The sequence below is a fragment of the Meleagris gallopavo genome, chromosome 8 (assembly GCF_000146605.3).
Source record: "Meleagris gallopavo isolate NT-WF06-2002-E0010 breed Aviagen turkey brand Nicholas breeding stock chromosome 8, Turkey_5.1, whole genome shotgun sequence".
NCBI classification, from domain to species: domain Eukaryota; kingdom Metazoa; phylum Chordata; class Aves; order Galliformes; family Phasianidae; genus Meleagris; species Meleagris gallopavo.
The window spans coordinates 16,831,404-16,849,508 of NC_015018.2; the positions used below are offsets into that span (position 1 = coordinate 16,831,404).

The 18,105-nt window shown below is 48.1% G+C and overlaps 2 protein-coding genes across 2 annotated transcripts in view; one reads left to right on the forward strand and one right to left on the reverse strand.

Annotated features, from left to right (window-relative positions):
- Positions 1–6,171, forward strand: part of SEC31B (SEC31 homolog B, COPII coat complex component) — a 35,782-nt gene extending 29,611 nt beyond the window's left edge. Inside the window, 1 exon segment of the mRNA XM_019617604.2 lies at positions 703–6,171. Coding sequence (XP_019473149.1) covers positions 703–882 — 180 coding nt within the window. The 3' untranslated portion in view covers positions 883–6,171.
- Positions 6,172–7,017: 846 nt separating this feature from the next.
- On the reverse strand, positions 7,018–11,633 carry WNT8B (Wnt family member 8B). The gene is made up of 5 exons (XM_019617949.2): positions 11,619–11,633; positions 10,583–10,721; positions 9,932–10,057; positions 8,119–8,261; positions 7,018–7,692 (listed from the first exon to the last, which is right to left on the reverse strand). Exons 1-5 carry the CDS (start codon positions 11,631–11,633, stop codon positions 7,135–7,137), a joined length of 981 nt encoding a protein of 326 aa, XP_019473494.1. The 3' UTR covers positions 7,018–7,134.
- Positions 11,634–18,105: the final 6,472 nt, after the last annotated feature.

Consider the following 18,105-nt stretch of genomic DNA (forward strand, 5'->3'; position numbering starts at 1 on the left):
GGTTCTAGATGGGGAAGAACATTTGTAAAGGAATGTTCTGGGGGTAGTTATGAACCTAACGTATCCAACTAAGAGGATATTGCTGATGCCAATTGCTGGAGGGCTATCAATCAAGGGAAGAATTTTTATAACATATATATTTTTTGTGAGTGTCCATTTTATGCCTGAGTAGAGATGAGATTCTATGCTAGACGGACCACTGATCTCCTCAAATACATCAGATATTCATTTAATGTTGAAGTGTTGTTACATAGGAACTGTGTTAACTGTAACTTAACCTGGGTATTGATTAATCATAGAATCATAGAATTACAAGGTTGGAAACAACCTATAAGATCATCTAGTCCAACCGTCTTCTCATTACCACTGCTATCACAAGCTACTAAACCGTATCTCACAGCTCTTCGTCCAGACACCTCTTGAACGCTGCCAGGGACGGTGATTCCACCACCTCTCTGGGCAGGCCATTCCAGTGCCTGACCACTCTTTGAGAGAAAAAGTTTTTCCTCATGTAATGTCTAATTAATGTTTGCTATAGGCTAGGAAACTGAAGGATGGAGTTGGCTGTCCCTCCTGTCAGTGCTTGGCTTTGTAGGTGCTGCATTTGGTGAGGATCAGGTAGAGAGCAGGAGAGAGTGGTATGGAGAGGGGTCTTGTATCACTGCACTAAGGATCCTGACTCATTTCTGCTTCTCCCCACAGCTCTCTCCAGCTATCCTCATGGGTCTCCATGAAATTGCCCGCTGCATTGAAGCTAGGAATTACCAACAGGGTCTCATGGTTCACACCCAAGTGGTGAGCAGCAGCAGTTTCAGTGAAGTGTCTGGTTTCATGCCTGTCCTGAAAGTCCTCATGACCATTGCTGGCAAGTTGAATGTGTAACATGTGGAACAGCTGGTACAGTGCACATACTGAGCTGGTGGACTCTCTCACCTGTCGATGTGCTGCAGGTTGTGGACTCTCCTTCCGACTATGGAGAAATAAGTCTGCGCCTGGAACCGTGCTGGACCAGCATGCCTGGCCCCATCTACTCTCCAGACAGCCAAGAGTCTGGATATCCTGGAGACTGCTCTCTGTCTGTTTCTCCCTCCCTCTCTCTATCTCCCCACACACCCCTCAAGTCCACTTCCCAGCCTAGGGCTCTCAGTTTCAGGTGTCCCGCTAGCACAGAGATCCCCAAGGACTGCTCTGTGTTAGACTCTCTTTCCCTGTTTCCCAAGCACAAAGGGGAAACTCCTTCCAGGTTACTGCTTTTGTATAGGAGATAAACAGCTGACACCTCAGGCTCTACTCCCTGCTGCCTCAGTGACAGCTGCCTCTTTTGGGACCTAAGCTCGGGTGCCTCTGCTCCATTGGCTGCAGTCAGGATCTCTCCTCTGGTTCCTCCTTTATCTTCATTCTAATCTTCAACTCATTTCTTGCCCCTCTGCTCTGATACATGCTATAGCTAAGGTTATCTACCAGCCTACTCTGGGCTAGCTTTGGTTCTCTCTTTCTTCTTCACCCAATCCTCTTTTCATGGAAAGTAAACAGAAGACAGCTTCCTCCAGTATCCTTTTTCCCCTCCCATAAGCTGAAGGCTTGAGCCTTTGTTTTAGCACCCCCCTCCCCGCCTTTTCTGGGACTCTCCCATACAGGAATGCAAGCAGATTGGGATGCTCTGTATACTCCTCCTCAGAGCCAGCAGCTTTGTTTGGGCTAAAAGCTGCGCTGGCTGGCCTTTTTCACTTCCTCTGTGTTAGCACAGTGGGCTTATTGCCAACTGATGTTGTCTAAAGGTTTCCTAACTAGGGATTTCCAGGCAGTCTTAGGACATTAGAAGTAACAGAGATTGTAGAGGTCCCTTAAAGATCAGCCCAGACTTGAACAGAAGGATAAGCCTCCTGACACTTCAGTAGTAGAAATGTGCTGCAGTAGGTGGCATTGTCAGGTCCCAAGGACACGGCTGTACTGACACTTTCCATTGCTGTGGCATTTCCTCTGGGGTAAAATAAGTGAATGAAGCGTGCCTATCCTGTGGAAGAAGTCTGGGAAAGCAGATGGGATTTTAGGGCACTTCCATGTGCATTTTTCCTTCTGTTCCTCCCTCCTCACCCTCCTCTCTTTCACGCTAACCAGGCAGTGCAGTCCTTGGACCCTAGCTGGGAGCGAGACTTCTTCTCAGTGTTTGGCTGCAGCCAGCCCCTGCTTCCTCTGCTTGCTGCTTGAGTGATAATGCCATCATGGGTCTGTGGTTCAGTGACTTACACAATTCAGCCTGCTCTACCATAAGATTTAGGAGGGAGAGGGATCAGAGAAGGGAGGGAGAGGGTACATCTCATTCTCTCCTTTCCAGGTCAAAGTGCCTCCTTGTTGCTGCTTTGTTCTGTTTCTATTACTGCAGTTTGATGCACTGAGAGATTACAGAACAGTGAAATAAAAGCTGCGTTTTGTGATGCTGCTAGTTTTTTTCATAGCGTTGATCTGAAGGCAGTTGCCTGTCGTGTCTGGCTAAGGGGTTGTTCCTTGGAGTTTTCAGGGTCACCCACAGAGTTCTCAGCTTGTGTTGGGGGAGCAGATTTTGAATGGTATGGGGCAAACCAGATCATGGGCTCTGCTGGTATGGGCAGCAAACATCCTGGTATGGTGAGAGACTTCAGGCCTTACCTGCTCCTGGGGCTGCAGGGCCAGAGATCTATTCTGCAGTGACCGTCCTCAGCTGTGACTAACCATCTGTGTCAGGCACGGGAGGGTCCAGGAGATGTCTGGAGTTCCCCTGGGGAATCACAATGGTGTTGGGGATTTTATACTTTACTTTAGGAGCTGGAAAGGCATCAGTAAGTAGAGAGCCCTTGATAAGATCCTCTCCTGTTGGAAGTCACTGTTATGCAACTGAAGCAGTTATGCTTAAATTAACATGCTGATCTGACCTCCTTTGCAGAAATCAAATGTATGCCACTGAACTGTCAATCTTTGCCTCTAGTTAATAACTTCTAAATCTGTTGGCTGATTTCAGGTAATCTTTTAAGGATGTAAGAAGGCTGAAATGGAACATCAGTACTGAGATAAAGTGGAGAGAATGCTGTAATCTTTCTATATATATGCTGCTAGGTGGTTAGCTAGTATGCTCGTACAGGCCAGCCATCAGGAGGCAGAAAACCAAAACATGCAGGGCTGTGTTACACAGCGTGTGGTTGGAGGGCTTCCAAGTAGTAATGGTTGAAAAAGATTGGATGGGAAAAATTTGAAGACCCATTGCAGGGAAGGGAGCAGAGCTTTTAGGGTATTAGAGTGACAGTACGTGCATTCAGGAAAAACAGCCTTTGTTATTTCTGCTCCCAGTGTCAGGGAGACTTGCAGAGGTGCAGCAGCCAAGTGGGAGCAGTTAGCAGCCAGTGTTTGCCTCCCAGGTCTCCCCTATCAGAGAGGTGCAGGCTGATGATTAAGGACTGCACTTATGTTGTGATCCTTCTGTTGCTGAACAAGCAAGCAGGTAGCCAGAGACATCCATTTGCTTAGTGAGTATACAAGGAATGTTCTTAGGCATTTTGAGGTAATATAACAAACCTGGTAGTTGGTAGACTCTGCCAGTCTGGACTTCATTGTAGCTGTGCAGCCCAGCCCTCTTGCTTCTTTAAGTCAGCCTACTTGTAACGCTGAGAAGTAAGGATTTTTTTCCATGTGTTTCTTAGATGCCCTGGACTTCAGTTTCCTCTTGCATGCACCGCTCCTGCCGCTCATGGCTTCATGCAGAGACCAGCTCTTTATCCTTCCTTTGCTGTAAGTCCTTTCTTGTCCCCTCTGTCCCACTGTTGCTCAGTTCTGCTTCAGATGAGCTCCATCCCTAAAATTTGTTAGGGAAACCAGGCAGTGAGGTGACCTGCTCAGAGTTCCCGGAGAGGTTGGTGGCAGACCTCCATCTCTGTGACCGTGGGGCTTTCTGCTGCCTCGTAGGTGCCACTGGAAGCACTGGTTCAGTTGCAGCACTATGGCAGGTACCAGTGTAGCCGTTCTTCCCCCCCATGTGTGCACATGCTGCCGCAGCATCCCTGTGTGGCTCGGCATGGAAAAAACGTTTTCTGTTGGGTGATGAGAAGGTTGACAAAGAATGGGAAGGCAGGAGGAAGGGATCCCTGGGCTTGGAGAACAGGGCTCTAATCCTGTTGCAGATAACATCATGTCTGCGGGCTAGGTTTGTGTGTGTTTGGGGGAGCTGCAGGGGCAGAGATTGTTAGGCAGTATTTGTTTGTAAAGCCACTTGCTCTGAAGATAATGCTTGCACTAACTTCTATTGAGGGAGCAGTGTGAGTCCCTACAAAGTCCTTTCCCAAAGTGTCTTTGAAGCCAAGAACCCATTGAAAGGAAGAAAGGCCAAGAGAGGGGATTAGTTTGTTCAGCAGCTGTGAATTTCAGTGGGAGGCTGATGAACTCCAAAGTCTTTGTTGGGATTTTTTTTGTATGGAGCCCTGCTGGAGGGAGAGACCCACACGGGGGCCGCGGCCTTAGACAAGAAGGAATCCGAAGCGGCAGGGAGCTGTAAGCGGGCCACAAGGACTTTTCCCAAACACTTTTCGGAAAAGGTGTTGTGAAGAGAGCGGAGGGGGATTAGCATGTGAAATGACACTTTCCATTGACTCCGCAGAGGGGAGGGGAAAAGGGCCGGCTGGCTGATTTATTAGCATTTTGTTCCCTTTTCTGTTCTGCTCCCCGGCAGCCCCCCTCCTCCTGGGGACCTCTAAAGAGGTTTGGATTGGAAAAGGGAGCGGGGGGTGCCTGTTTGTGTGTCATCTGGGCGAAGGTGACCACCTGGGAAGCTGAATGTAAATATTTCTCCTCTGAGGAATGCGCCTTCATTAAACCGAAATGAATACATGGAAGCATCCAATCCCACCGCACAATGGCCGCAGTGCCTTTACTGCTCAGGGCTGCTCTCGCTGGGGAGGGGGACCTCTCCGGGCCCGACCCGCTGCTGAGGTCAGCACATTTTGCAGCTGCGCCTTCGCCATTTTGTCCTGCAGGAAGCGATGCGTGCTGGTGGGGCCCTGCTTGCAGTGCTCCCTGCGTGCTCCTCGCTCCAGGAATGTGGGGATGGGGGCCGTTCCCGCATCACTGTGTCCAGTGGGTGCATCCCAGCTTAGTCCCCTGCCTGCACGGTGTGCTTGCGTGGGGTGTGGCACACAGTGGCAGTGGGTGCACAGAGAACAAGGAGTGAAAGCTCTGCTCTGTACCTTGCAGCTGTCTTTGGGCCAGCTCTCAGGCAGGAAGCTCTCTGTGGCTCTTTGCTCTCCTGCCCCAGGATGCAGCCCCAGCACAGGGAAGCAGAGGACAGGGCGGTGGGCCGCATGATAACAGGAACCTTTGTGCACGCAGCTGGGGTCGTGTGTGGAGCAGAAGTGTTTCAGCTTTCCCTGAGAATGGGCTGAGATGGTTTCTTGAAATTTGCCGGATTCCTGCATGCTGTGGAGTCACTTTCTCTGGTGAGACCTCAGGTTGCCCTGGGTCTGCCCATCCCCAACTACGTAGCCCAGAAATGAAGGGAATAGTTGATAACTGAGATTTGTACAGACTGCTGAGTGTCTTCCATGTGTCTGAAATGGACAACTAAGCCCCTCTGCCTCCCTCCCACCTCCTTTTCCTCTAGGCTCAGGTATGTTGCAGGAGAGAGCAAGCCCTCTCTTATGGTGGTAGGGGCCGAGGTGGGGAACTGATCAGCTCTTTTTGTGCTGAACAGATGAGCAAGTGGCTCAGTTGTAGTCTCTAGAGCTGTAGCTGCACGCATCCACACATGCAATTGGACAGACAAAACACCCAGCTAATCATACACAACCAAATTTTGCAAGCACTTGGCTACTGATTTATTGCATTGGCTATTCCTTTACAAATATTGGCTACAAGACAGATCTAATGGCCAGTAACTTAACTCTGCTGGCTTCTCATATGTCTAAAGATACTTCAAACAGCAAATATAAATTTACAGCCCCAAGGAGATCACTGAGGGAGCAGTGAGCTTCCCCTGGGTCTGCAGCTGACACCCTCCTCCCTCCCTGCCTCAGCCACAGCAAGGGAAAAGAGATGCATCAACTAAGTCTTCCTGCTGTTTGCTTAGCCTATAGAATATATACAATAAGATGTAGAGGAAAAACTGTTATGTATACATCACAGTAACTGTGCAATAAATTAAACTTCAAAGTGCTTCACTTTCCTATTTACAACACCATTAAATAGTAACTGACTTTTTCTCAGACTAGGAGGAAGTATATAGTTAGTTAGCTGACAGGTGAGTATTCAGCAAGTACACCAGGAGGGGAATGGGTTCAGCTGCCAGTTCCTTTCTGGGAGAGACTGGGGAAGGAAGGTGGACTGTACAAGTGTGAGAGTGTTGGTATGGCGTCAGTCAAGGTGACTGGGGTGAGAAGAGGGGGCAGGACTGGAGGCTTAGACGATTCAAAATAAGTGTGTAAAAAAGCAAGTGGTGTGATCCCTTCCTAGGATAAGTATTTAATGAGCTGGAATCTTGCTGCACTGGAGAGCTGAATTAAGCTGTGAAAGATGGAGGTGATGCCCAGGTAGCTGGCTCACTGTAGGAAGCAGTTGCATACGTTTTCATCATAGTGCAGAGTTTAATAAAAGGCAGTACTATTTTTCTTAAAGGGATTCAATTTTTTTGTGGCATGAGAAGCCTCTTTTTAGAGAGTACCACCCTGAGTGGTCTGCTGATGCCATCTAAGCTGCCTTGTGCTTTCCTAAGTGTTGATCTTAATTGCTGAAAGGACTGGAGCAGTGTGAACTGTACTTGTCTGGGGAGCAGGCAAGCTGAAAAGAGCAGGAGCTACAGAGGGCAGCTGCTTTTTCAGCTGTAAAACTATAGTCACTGGATAGAGTGACCCTGGGCTGAAGGGACCAAATCTCACCTGGTTATGTTAACACGTAAGTGCCTTCCCAGAAGTCCTCAGCCACTGCACTACCAGGAAATCCACTGCGTGGCTGAGAGATTGCAGAAGCTCTTATGCCTTGTCACAGTGAGGTGATGTTGGGTGAAGGGGCCTTACTTGGAAATGAGATAAAACTAACCCAGAAGGAAGTGGTGCCAGGGGAGGTAGGAAGGGAAGAAGAAGAGATGAGGAGCAGACAGGACCATGGGGGAGCAGGGGGCAGTTAGGGCTTCCTCTTGAGCTTGCGGCTGGCCCCGCCACCCCCGCTCCGCTCCCGCTTCTCTTTGCGGACACAGAAGTACTTGGTGACCCGTTTGCGGCACTGCTCACACCGCACAGCACAGCACCAGTGGAACTTGCAGTTGCAGCTGGACACCATCTCTGCCCGTCTCTCCTCCACCGCCAGCCCACAGTCCCCGCACAGCCGCCGGCAGCTCCGCTTCTCCCACTTGCTGAGCGCCTTGCCTCTCTTCAGACACTCCCGGCCCTCCGTGCCCAGCAGCCCCAGCGTCTTGTTCTCCAGGCAGTAGTCAGGAGAGTCTTCTAAATGGACCAGCTCCTTCTTGGAGATGGAGCTGAAGGTCTCGGCAATGGCCCCCCGGCTGGCAGCGCTGTTCCCCACTCCCTGCAGCAAGTCCACCTTCAAGGCCTTGTGGTACCTCTCCTTGAGGTAAGTGCCCACCTCCCGGAACTCAGGCAGCTGCAGCCAGCAGGTCTGTGTGGTACAACTTCCTGACACGCCGTGGCATTTGCAAGTCCGCTTCATGGTCCCTTTGACGGCCTGTGAGATGAGGAAAGAGAGGGGATGTAGGAAGAAGCCCAGAGGGGCCACTAGGGTCATTTCTGTGGTGCAGTTTATGGATAAATCTAGCTCATAATTGTGGAGGGGTCTGCTGTGGCCCTTCTTTGTACAATAGACCTGCCCAGGGAGGGTTGGTTGAAGGTCTACATTGGTTTCCAAGGTATTCTACTTCTTGAAGAGGGAGAAAGAGGGCAACAGGAAGGAGTTAACAGAGTAAGCATGGAAGGTTTGCTGCATTAGGACAAATGCTATTGGTATTGCTACCTTGCTCCCCCTCTCCTCAGCAAAATAATTACTTCTACTTTGCATATGCTCTTAGCCAGGATAAGTAGTGAGACTCCATAGTGAATGGCCAGAATACATCAGATATGTGCTTCTAGGTCTGGAAGGAGGAAGGGGGCTTACCTTTCTTCCTGCCTCATTGTTGTGCAGGTTCATAGCAGCTCTAGCATCTTGTCCAGTTTCCAGGGCATCCACAAACTGCTTGGAGATGGCTTCCCCAAAGCCCACGTTATCACTGCAGCCACCCCACAGCCAGCCTTGCCCACCTAGGAAAGGAGGTAAGAGGTGTGCTGCCAGGGAACCAGCTCCTCTCTGTGCTGTGGCCCCCAGGGAGGGAAAGGGTGATTGCCAGCAGTGATGGAAGGAATGAAGGCTGGGGGATGAAGCCAGCCCTATACCTAGTGGTACTCCCAGATTCCCTACTCTTGGACTTGTGCCATTTATACTCAGGTTTAGGCAACAAGTAGTCTGTGTGGGCAAAGGAGTATAGCCCATGTGACAATACCAAGGACTTTCAGGCTTACTATAGAGTAGGATTCAGAATTCATGTGACAGCACTCCTCCAGAGATGAAACTTTGGACCTTTAATCACCTTCCCTCCAACCATGACTTGAACTGAATCAGTCTGAGTTGCAGGGACAACTTGCCTGTTCAGAACAGGTTAACCAACTTGTGTGCATAGAATCAGAGAAGAATTCTTAGAGCTGGAAGGGATGCCCTGAGTGCATGTCCTGGTTAGTGAGAACAGAGTTCCCTCCACCAGAAAAACTACCCAGCCCTCGTACACCTATATGAAGGAGGCCCTCTTTTTGATGTACACAAAATCCCAGGCTGGTGTTGGACATCTCAGAAGGCTCTGATTTTCCAGTTATCATAAAGGAACAAGGGAGTCAGCACAGATTGGGAAACTATACAGGAAATTGTGGAAAGTACTTTTTCTAACCTAGTGTGGGCTTGATAATTTAGCACAGCTGCCTGGAAACACACTGTGCGGTTTCTTCTTTTTTCCTAGAGAAAAATACCAAATGCTCTGGGAAGAATTGAAATCTAAAATATTCTGACCCTTGTGTGCCTTGGTGGTACATCGTGGGCATTGTGGTTTAATTAGTCTTGTACCTTTTGTCCATGCCAATACCGTTGCCTTGGTGCTTTCTTGCAGGGAAAGGTAGCAGTGCATCTGATGGGAAGGTGGGTGATTGCAGTGGATATCAAAGGGAGAATAGAAACATGTACCCAATGCAGGTACAGCAGCTTAGAGTCAGTGCAGTGATATTTAGAATTGAACCATAATGTTTTGGACATGCACAAGTTTCCTTTGCCCATCAAGCCTTTAAGTTCACACTGGAAAATTTTCATGACAAATATGTTTTGAGGAAAGAAATTGTAGCATGACTAGCTCAAATAAAATTTGGTGTGTCATTGCCCTCAAGTCTTGGTCTGAGAGATGGTCTGGCCTAGGCCTCAAACACCTAAAAAGCAGTGCCTGTTGTAAAGACTGTTAGCCAATAAGTAAATTACACAATACTGGGTGCTCCAGTGGAATTTGTGACAAATTGACACCTACAGCCTGCCAAGTACAGCTGAGCAAAGAGAGGCTTTTAAAAGATTTTGATAATTTGAAATTTGAATTTTTCCTTCCAAAACACCCAGACTTTACTATTGCATGAGATCTGAGGGGAGAGCCAAAGTGGTGAAGTCCTGGAATTCCCCACCAAGGCTGTCCAGTGGCTGCAGGGATGGGGTGAGATGAATGCTGGGCATTGCCACAGCAGTTCTCATAACTGTGCTGGTGTGTGCCCAACACACTGATGAATACTCAAAGTGTCTATAAATGCCATCCTGCTTTTCCCAACAGTAATCCTGGTGGAATAATGGAGGAGAGCTTCCTTCAGCAGCCCAGGGTTTGATAGTGGGACAACCACTTGTCTCTCCTTACCAAGCTGCCCATTGCGGGAGTCATCACAGCCACAGTTGTCAAAATCCCCCAGGCTGCAGTTCCGGGTCAGTGTGTACATGACACCTGCGGAGCTGATGGCATGGACAAAGGCAGTTTCTCGGTTCGCTGTCAAGCAGAAACACAAGGAGGGCAAACATGTTAAAGATTTCATGGCAAGACTGGTGTTAAGAATGGCTCCTACCATGCATGAGACTGAGTCAGATGATGTTTGCAATGAGCAGGGTTGTGTTGGACGGGAAAGAGGTCCTACAGGTTAGATGAGCTTAGTTTTGGCTTGAACTGCATGAAAATGGAAGTTCCCAGATTTGATCCAGACCAACCAGTGCCATTTGTAAGGGTGAGGATGAGTTTTGCACCTGGCTACCATGCTCATTGGTGGTTATACAGCACAGACGCCCAAATGTCCCCACATCTCACTGATACACCCCAGAGAGGAAGGAGCCCTCTCCAAGGGTCAAAGGTCTTCCCCACATCCCCCTCAAGCCTTGCCTTCTGCCACACCATAGCCCAGCCTGCCCCAGAAGAGGAAAAGCCCAGGTGGAAAGGAGGCACTTGGGAAGAGAGAAAGGGCTGCTGGGCTCTAACCTGCAGCAAGTGGGTCCCGGTGGTGGTATCCAGTGCTTTCCTTACCGCTGCGCAGCCCGCCATGGCTGGAGAGCTGCAGTGCCCGCTCAGGGCAGTTCCAGCGATCCCAGGCAAACTGGAACTTGCACTCCTCAATGCCACTCTGTGCCCCAGCAGCCACGCTGCTGGAGTAGATGAGATAGGCCTAGGAGAAAGCAAATCAGTGGATCAAGATGGGGACAGCATCAGCCTGGCACTGAGGGTCCTGCTGTGTTGGGGTCTAGGTGTGCTGAGAAGCGTGGCCCCAGTCTTGCCAGGAGGCTGGCAGTCAGCTGCAGGACTCATGTACCATCTATAGAGACAAGATGTGCACAGCTGAGGGAGCTGCCTGAGCTTTGCTCCGTGAGGTCTACTGGTTGCCATCAGCGCAGGAAGTGCGTTTTCTGCTGCGCTGCCTCAGAGGCTGAGCCTCCTGGAGGGAGAAGGCCAAGCGGAACTGTGGGCTGCTAGCCATGTGAGGAGCTATGTGGTAGCCAGCCCTGCAGTGAGGGAACCCCTTGTCTCTCCAGTGTAAGAGGATTTGTTTTTTGAAGATGTTTTTTTCAAGACAAACAAAAATATGAAGTGAATTTTGCAGCTGGTCCTGCTTAGGAAATAAAGGCTCTGAAAAAGAGGTGCAAGGAAGAGAGAGGAATCAAAACCGCTGAATGAAGCCCTGGCAGTTCTAGCTGTGCTCCTTGGGGAAGAATGTTCTGCAGGGCCTGCAGCAAATGCTCCTCCAGCTGGATGAACATGGGTCCTAATGCTGAGCCGGTCAGCAGGAAGCAATGGATGACAGGTGAGATTGGCAGTTGGGGTCAACAGACACATTTCCACAATCTGACCCAATCAACTTAGAAGGCTCCCCTTTGCTGAGGGCTGCTGCAGCCTGCAGAGCTCTCAGGAGGACATCTCTGGCCCGGCCCTGCCCTGCCTTGTTATGTGCATGGCATTAAGGGCAGCTCTGGCCAAAGCTGGTTGGAGAGGAGTGGGAAGGAGGAGCCCCCCTTCCCTCCCTGGGTTTAGTGGGATCAGGGACAGAGATCAAAGAGATTTCTCTTACCTTGGGGCCCGTCATCAGGAAATTATTCACTGACCTGGAAGACAGAGACAGTGTCAGCGGGGAAGGGGTGATGGTGGAGGGGCCTGGGGAATGCCTGGCATCCTAGGGCTCTCCTATCACCCTGCCTGGCTCCTGGCTGCAGGCACCTCTGGTCCCTCAGCACATTCCCCTGCCCATACCTATTGGGGTCCTGTCTGCCTGCCCTGCCTCCTTGGCCCCCTGTTCCCTGTGGCTGTGCTCTCCATTTTCTCCACTGTTCCTAGCACTCCTTCTTCCCTCCCATTTCCCTCACTCATTGCTCCTTCCTTTTGCTCTTCTCATAGCTGCTAGTTATACCAATTCCCCCATCTTCTCTGCTCCCCCAGATTTGCTTTTCACTAAACCTATCTGCTGCTCAGCTGACTCGGGTAGTGTTGCCCTCAGCCCCAAGAGATGGGCCATGTCCCTTAGAGAGGAGGATGTCACACACAGCTTGGTCATGGTGCATGTCTCAGTGACATCCCCCTGCCTTGTGGTTCCTTGTTTGCCTGTAATGCCAGACCTGGCTGACCACACTCTCTTCTTGCTGCGCCAAAGTGAAATTTTCTGATGTTTTCCAAGTGAAATATGAAAAAGTTAGATGAACTGTTTCTAAAGTTGCCTGTTTGCATTCTTGCAAAATACTTAATATCCTTACTAAAAGAAAATAATTTTTCTACTGAGAATGTACTAGGCCTGTTCTAGTACCCAGAGCCCTCAGCTCTGCAAGTTTCATGGTTTCCCCTATTCTGTAGATCAGCAACTTCTATCTGTTGTACAGAAGAGGAGAAACTTCAAAATGCGGACCCTCTTTCTAAATATACTTGAAAGCAAATGAAAGGAACTTGATTTGTTTTTGAATCATGAGATTTTTGCTTGCTGTAGCATGACAACATCTTTAACTCATTCCTCACACTTGGCAGTGGGAGGGGAGGAAAAAGCAAATCTCTTCTCATTGCTCCCACCTGGGAGCTCCATGACCAGAAGGCCCTGCCATCCCTACTGAGATCTGCCCTTTGTGGATGACTGAGCTCAGCTTCTGCTTTTGTTTGGGCAGTGGCCTGACAGTAAGTTGTTCTCACCTGGAAACTAGGAGTGTCCTGTGCATTCTGCTTGGAAGCTACCAGGCCAATTGCACATCAGAACAGGCTGTTTTTGAAAGATGGGTTTCAAAGAGTATTTTGAAATCTGTGCTGAATGGTGTTCAGTCTGTGCTGTGTTCTGTGGTACCTACAGCCTGAGAGCCCGCTGCCTGTAGCTTCTCTTATCTTTGCTGCCTGACCATGGGCTTGTCCAGCCACGCCTGGTCACAGGCCGGCATCCAGCTGAGTAGCCTTTCCCAGTGCTATAGTCTTGAGCTCTTTCCCCTGCAACATCACAACCATACGCAGGATTGAGCTGCAAGTTAGGATCACTGAGACCATCTGAGTTTCTTTTTCTAGCCAGAAAGGCTTATTTCAGTGCAAGTGATCATCAGTTTCAGGACTGTGAGTGGTACTGTGATTGCCACTTGGGATCTAGAGGATGAATTCAGGTAAGCTGTGCTTGGCAGAAAGGATGGAGGGCAAATCCCTGTGGTCCCTAGCCAGAAATGAAGTAAGAGAAGGGAGGTTTATCCTACAGTCAGCTCATTCCAAATCTCCAGATTTGCAAAATAACCATCTTGACTGTTTCTGGTGACCCTGGGGAGTGTCTGTCCCATGGGCACCTGGCAACTCTGGGGAGGTGGCTGAGCGCTGTATCCCCAGGGAGGACACAGAGTATACAGGCTGACTGAGACCTTGCAATGAGTAATAGGGCAAAAGTTAGGGCATTTACTGAGAGAAATGAGGCTCTGCAGCTTCTGCTTAACGTGATGTTCCGCTCGCTTTGCTAGTCATATCCCAGCAGAGGAGGCCCTTGCTTCATAGCCAACCCTGGCCCAGCCTTGGTGCTGGGGCACACCAGGGCTGGCTCCAGCATCCCAGCAGTGCAGACCACTGCATGCCAGGGGACACAGCAGAGCTGTGCCACAGTCCCCTCAGTTAAAACAGCCCTAACGGGGATCTCAAAGGTACACCACAGAAAGGAGGGCTGGCTATTCCAGCTTGTTCAAAACCAAAGAAACCTGACCTTTCTATTACTCACAACTGAGAAGGAGTTCAGAGAACTGGTTTGCAAAGTTCTTCTTTGTCAAGTCCACCAAGTATCTACTGATACCGCTTATGGTGGGAAAGGCTCCCCTGGGCCTCAGTGGGAGGGAGGGGGCCACGTCCAGGGCACACTGTGAGAGCAGCACACCCATCCCCTTTGTTTTGGGCCCAGAATTCAGCCCCAGCTGTCCTTCAGCCCCACTGGGTGCTTTCACATGGAGCTGGTGACTGCTTTGCGGATAAATTTTCCTCTGGGAGCCACATCTGCATTGTATAACTAATTAAATATTTCCCGTGAACTGGTAAGACGGCATCTGCAGCTGAGTGATTGGAGCAACAGTAACCCAAAGTCACACAGGGGCATGAGCCGGGGCTTTTCAGACTGTGTGAGCTCTGCGGGTCCCCATCCCAGCACAACTGGGTAGCAGCACGAACAAGTTATTTTCCGTCTGGTTTTCCTCCTGCCCTTTGCCTTGTTCTTAGGAGCTTTGCCGTGGAGACCATGCTAACTTAAGTGCTCACGGTGATGTCAGTGTGAATCTAAAGCCCTGGTAGCAGCTGTGAGAAAATTCTACTGAAATGGCCTCGTGTTGAGAAGATCTAGGAAATTACAAATCATCTTATGTAGCTTTTCTGACCAAAGCAACAAATACATCCAATCTGCACTGATTCTCACTTCATTAATTGGGAAAGGTAAATTCATCATGTGCAAAAAGCATTTATTTTAAGCTGGCTTCATTTTGGACTGGGAACATGTGAGAAGCTACAAGAATGGCTTTGGAGGGGATGGTAATGCACAATTCAGGGTTAACCAAAAACCAGTCTGCTAGCAGGCGCTGGGTGCCATAACCGCACTGAAGCAATGTATTTGCTCCTCCCAGGATAAACCTTCAGCTTCACAAAAAAGGCCAAGTTCAGGATACACCAATTCCTGATCTGCAGCTGAGCAAATGGTACAGTAGCAATTTCCCAGCAGGATATTCTCAATGTTTTTATTAAGTCAGAGAGACAGAAGGCGCTTTCCCCGGAGCCCTCTGATCAGCCGGCAGGCATGCTGCTGCGTGGCTTGTAGGGCTTAGAGGAGCAAAAAGTTCATTCAGACTGGTAAGCTTAGCCCCTCCATTTAACTCTTGCAGCTACAAGTGGATTCAAGAGAAGGGACGATGGGGCAGTTTGAATACTGTATATTTGGAAAGCAGCTGGAAGTTTTCTTATTTATATTGAAATGGAACTAAATGTGGTAATGGAGATAGACTGTGCATTTTGTCCCTGTGCCTATGGTCTAGCTAAGAAAAATGTGTCTCTTTCCTGAATATAATCTCTAATGGGACAGGGAGCAATTAAGCCACTTGTTCCACAGAAGTAGCACGATGTTGGAAATGCCACTAGAACAACCTCTGCAAAGAAAGTCACTGTGAAAAAGAATCTCTCTTCATCTTTGTCTCTGCAATGTAATTTTTTTTTAATAATTATCCATATCACCAAATGAAGCAGAATGTAATCCAAGGCTCAGTAGCTAGCTGCATCTGCACCCAGCCCACTTCCCACGGCTTCACTGTCACCACGCAGATTTATGACATGCTGAGATCACACACCCAACAGGAAACTCCTGAAATGATTCTCTTCTTCTGCACAGCTTACAGCTTCTAGCTACCTGATGCTCTTTCCCTGGACTTTCAGACTGCAGGACAGCATGACGTGAGCAGCAGTGGAGCAGAAGCAGACTCGGCAGGCAGGGAGTGCAGTTCTGAGTGCCTCAGCTGCCATGGGCCCATGCAGTGCCCTGGGCATGATGTGATCCCTGCCACTGCTCTGCTCATCTGGGAAAAGCAGGCACGGGGCAAAGCTGGCTTCATTGAGTCAGGTACTAGGAAATTATTTCAAAGCTAATGCATAGCTATAGCAGGGGTTCTCTACTGCATCCTATTGAACCCAACAGCAAACAACTCTGCCAAGCAGCTGCGCCATTATATTTTACACATATCAAATGCTAATAAGCCTCTGACAATTTCTACTCATGCACAACTTTACTCAAGAACAGCACCCTGCTCCTCAGTTCTATATCAAATCTCCCATTATGGAACTTAAGATACCCGATCACCCACTTACACTACCTTGCTGCTGATTCAGTTTTCTCATTCTAGAGCTGTATTTAGATCTGCCATTATCTTACACTTCTGTATTTCACTACAATTTCACTTTGGATCTGAATTTCATCCTCAAGTTATTAGAAAACCAGTGACTTCAGAAACCAGGGACAATCCCACAGACGTAGTAAAAAAAAAAAAAACAACCCAAAAACATGTAGAAGCAAGTTTCTTAAATAGAGGTTGTTATATTATTCCCATAAATGAGGAAACTGGGAGGCAACTTGTTAAGGAGGGCTTTACATTTTTTTACTTAATTTTTCTCTGTTTTATTATATTTATTAATTTTATTTTTATTTCTTAAATACAACTCTGATACTTCGGCAGTCTACAAGCATTCTGATACGGAGGAATCTAATCCCCACCCAGAGAAGGAAAGCAGCTACATGTATAAAAAGCATTTTATTGCTGATCTAAATTCCTCCCCCTGTTTTGTGATGAAATCACAGGAAATAATATATATATGTATATATATATAGTTGTATTTTAAGTAGCTGGATCAGATAATGATAAACAGCAAAAAATGCAAACAGGATTACTGCATGATTCCCATGATTTTTTTTCTTTTCTCTGTGAGAGCTAAGGGACAGGGTCTGAAATATGATAATTTCAAATGAAGTTTGCAGTTTTCCTTTCTCTTGGGAAATTCTGACCTAGGAAATGGACACTATCTTGAGCTATAAACTTTCCCTGAGATAAAACCTTCTGAAAGGCAAGCAGGGCATTTAAATTTCCCATTCCCAGCAAAAATGTCTGGGATTTTGGCATTTAACATCACTTTAATGCTCTGAAAATCTACACCCTTTGAGCTTTTTCTAACAAATGTTGATTTATTTTCTCTTTTAATGTATTTTAAGTATTTATATTGAGGAAAGCAAGGGATATATACAGGCAGAAGGGAAAAAATGACATAAATCCTGCATGAGTTTCTGCCATGCCCAGCCTCTCTGCATAATAGATATCCCCCTCCCTCAGGAAGGAAAATTTATCTCGAGTTTGCTATTGTATAATATTTTGAAATACGCAGGGGAGGAGAAGACCTCTGAGAGAACAGAGATTTCACTCCCACCCTAACAGGAATGAGTTCCCATTTAGTCTTGAGTTTCTGTAATTTTGGTTATTCCATCCACAGTAAGAATGCCATAGAACTGCTATGGGAGATGCAGGGAATTTTTGTAATTGAATGGGAAAAGCCTTTCCTTGAGACAAGTCTGTGACCCACTGAGCAAATCCCCCAGGGCATCACAGAAAGGGAGAATAAAGTTTGGGTATTCAATAGAAATCACACATAGAAAAAAATATCTACAGAAACAATTCATTTGAGTCCATCTCCATTTGAGCATTCGGCTAGGTACACTAAATAAGGGATGACAGTAGAATTGATGCAAACATAATCTCTTTCCGTTCACTCTATGATAGATTTCTGGTGATAAAACAAAGCAACTCTGAGGATGAGCAGTAGGGCGCTGGGAGTGCAGATTTGTACAGATTGCTCTGCCGAGACCCAGATGGTTGGGAACCAAATTGTAGCAAAAGCTTCTCCCCGGCAAACCATAATACATGAATTTCAGACGCATGTAATCCTGACCCTGTGCCTGCTGGGGAGTCGGGTCTCGGGCTGTTCTCATGGAGTGATGCTCACACACACTGAGCTTATCCCTGCTGTCTCTGAGCTCTTAATCAGGACTGTCCTCTCCTGGGAGAATGAGAGAAGCCCCATTTGATTTGATTAAGACAAGACACACAGACAGCGAGCTTTCGGAAAAGCAGAAATAGCTGCCTGTCCCAATGGGTATCTTCCCAAGGGGTAGGTCTTCTACATCTGCTCTAGGGACATCTGCTGTAATTTACCCCAGATTAGGATTTGTCCCATAGAAGGGGGAAGAAGGGGAAACCTCTGCTTAGATTGAGCTTTTCTGCCAATGGTTCTCTTGGAACTTAGCTAAGTGTCCGGTCCCACACAAGACCAGAATTGAGCTAATGGAAAGAGGAATATTTAGGAAGCTGAGGAGGAATATCCTTAGGGTCTTCAGGAAGGGCACCTGCCTGCCACACGGACTGGGGTGCTCCCAATACTCACCAGGCACAGCAGGGTTGGAAGAAGGGAGTGAGAAGGAAGATGCCCAGATAAGGGTCCATGTGAAACATAAAATCCAAATAAAGAGGGAGAAAGGACATCCTAAAAAGAAA

Bases quoted from the DNA above. Each gene is read 5' to 3' on its own strand.
- WNT8B (XM_019617949.2), bottom strand. The intron at 10,058-10,582 runs GTAAGGAAAGCA...TCTGCTTGACAG, and splicing joins CCATGGCGGGCTGCGCAGCG to CGAACCGAGAAACTGCCTTT. The intron at 7,693-8,118 runs GTAAGCCCCCTT...CTCATCTCACAG, and splicing joins ACAATGAGGCAGGAAGAAAG to GCCGTCAAAGGGACCATGAA.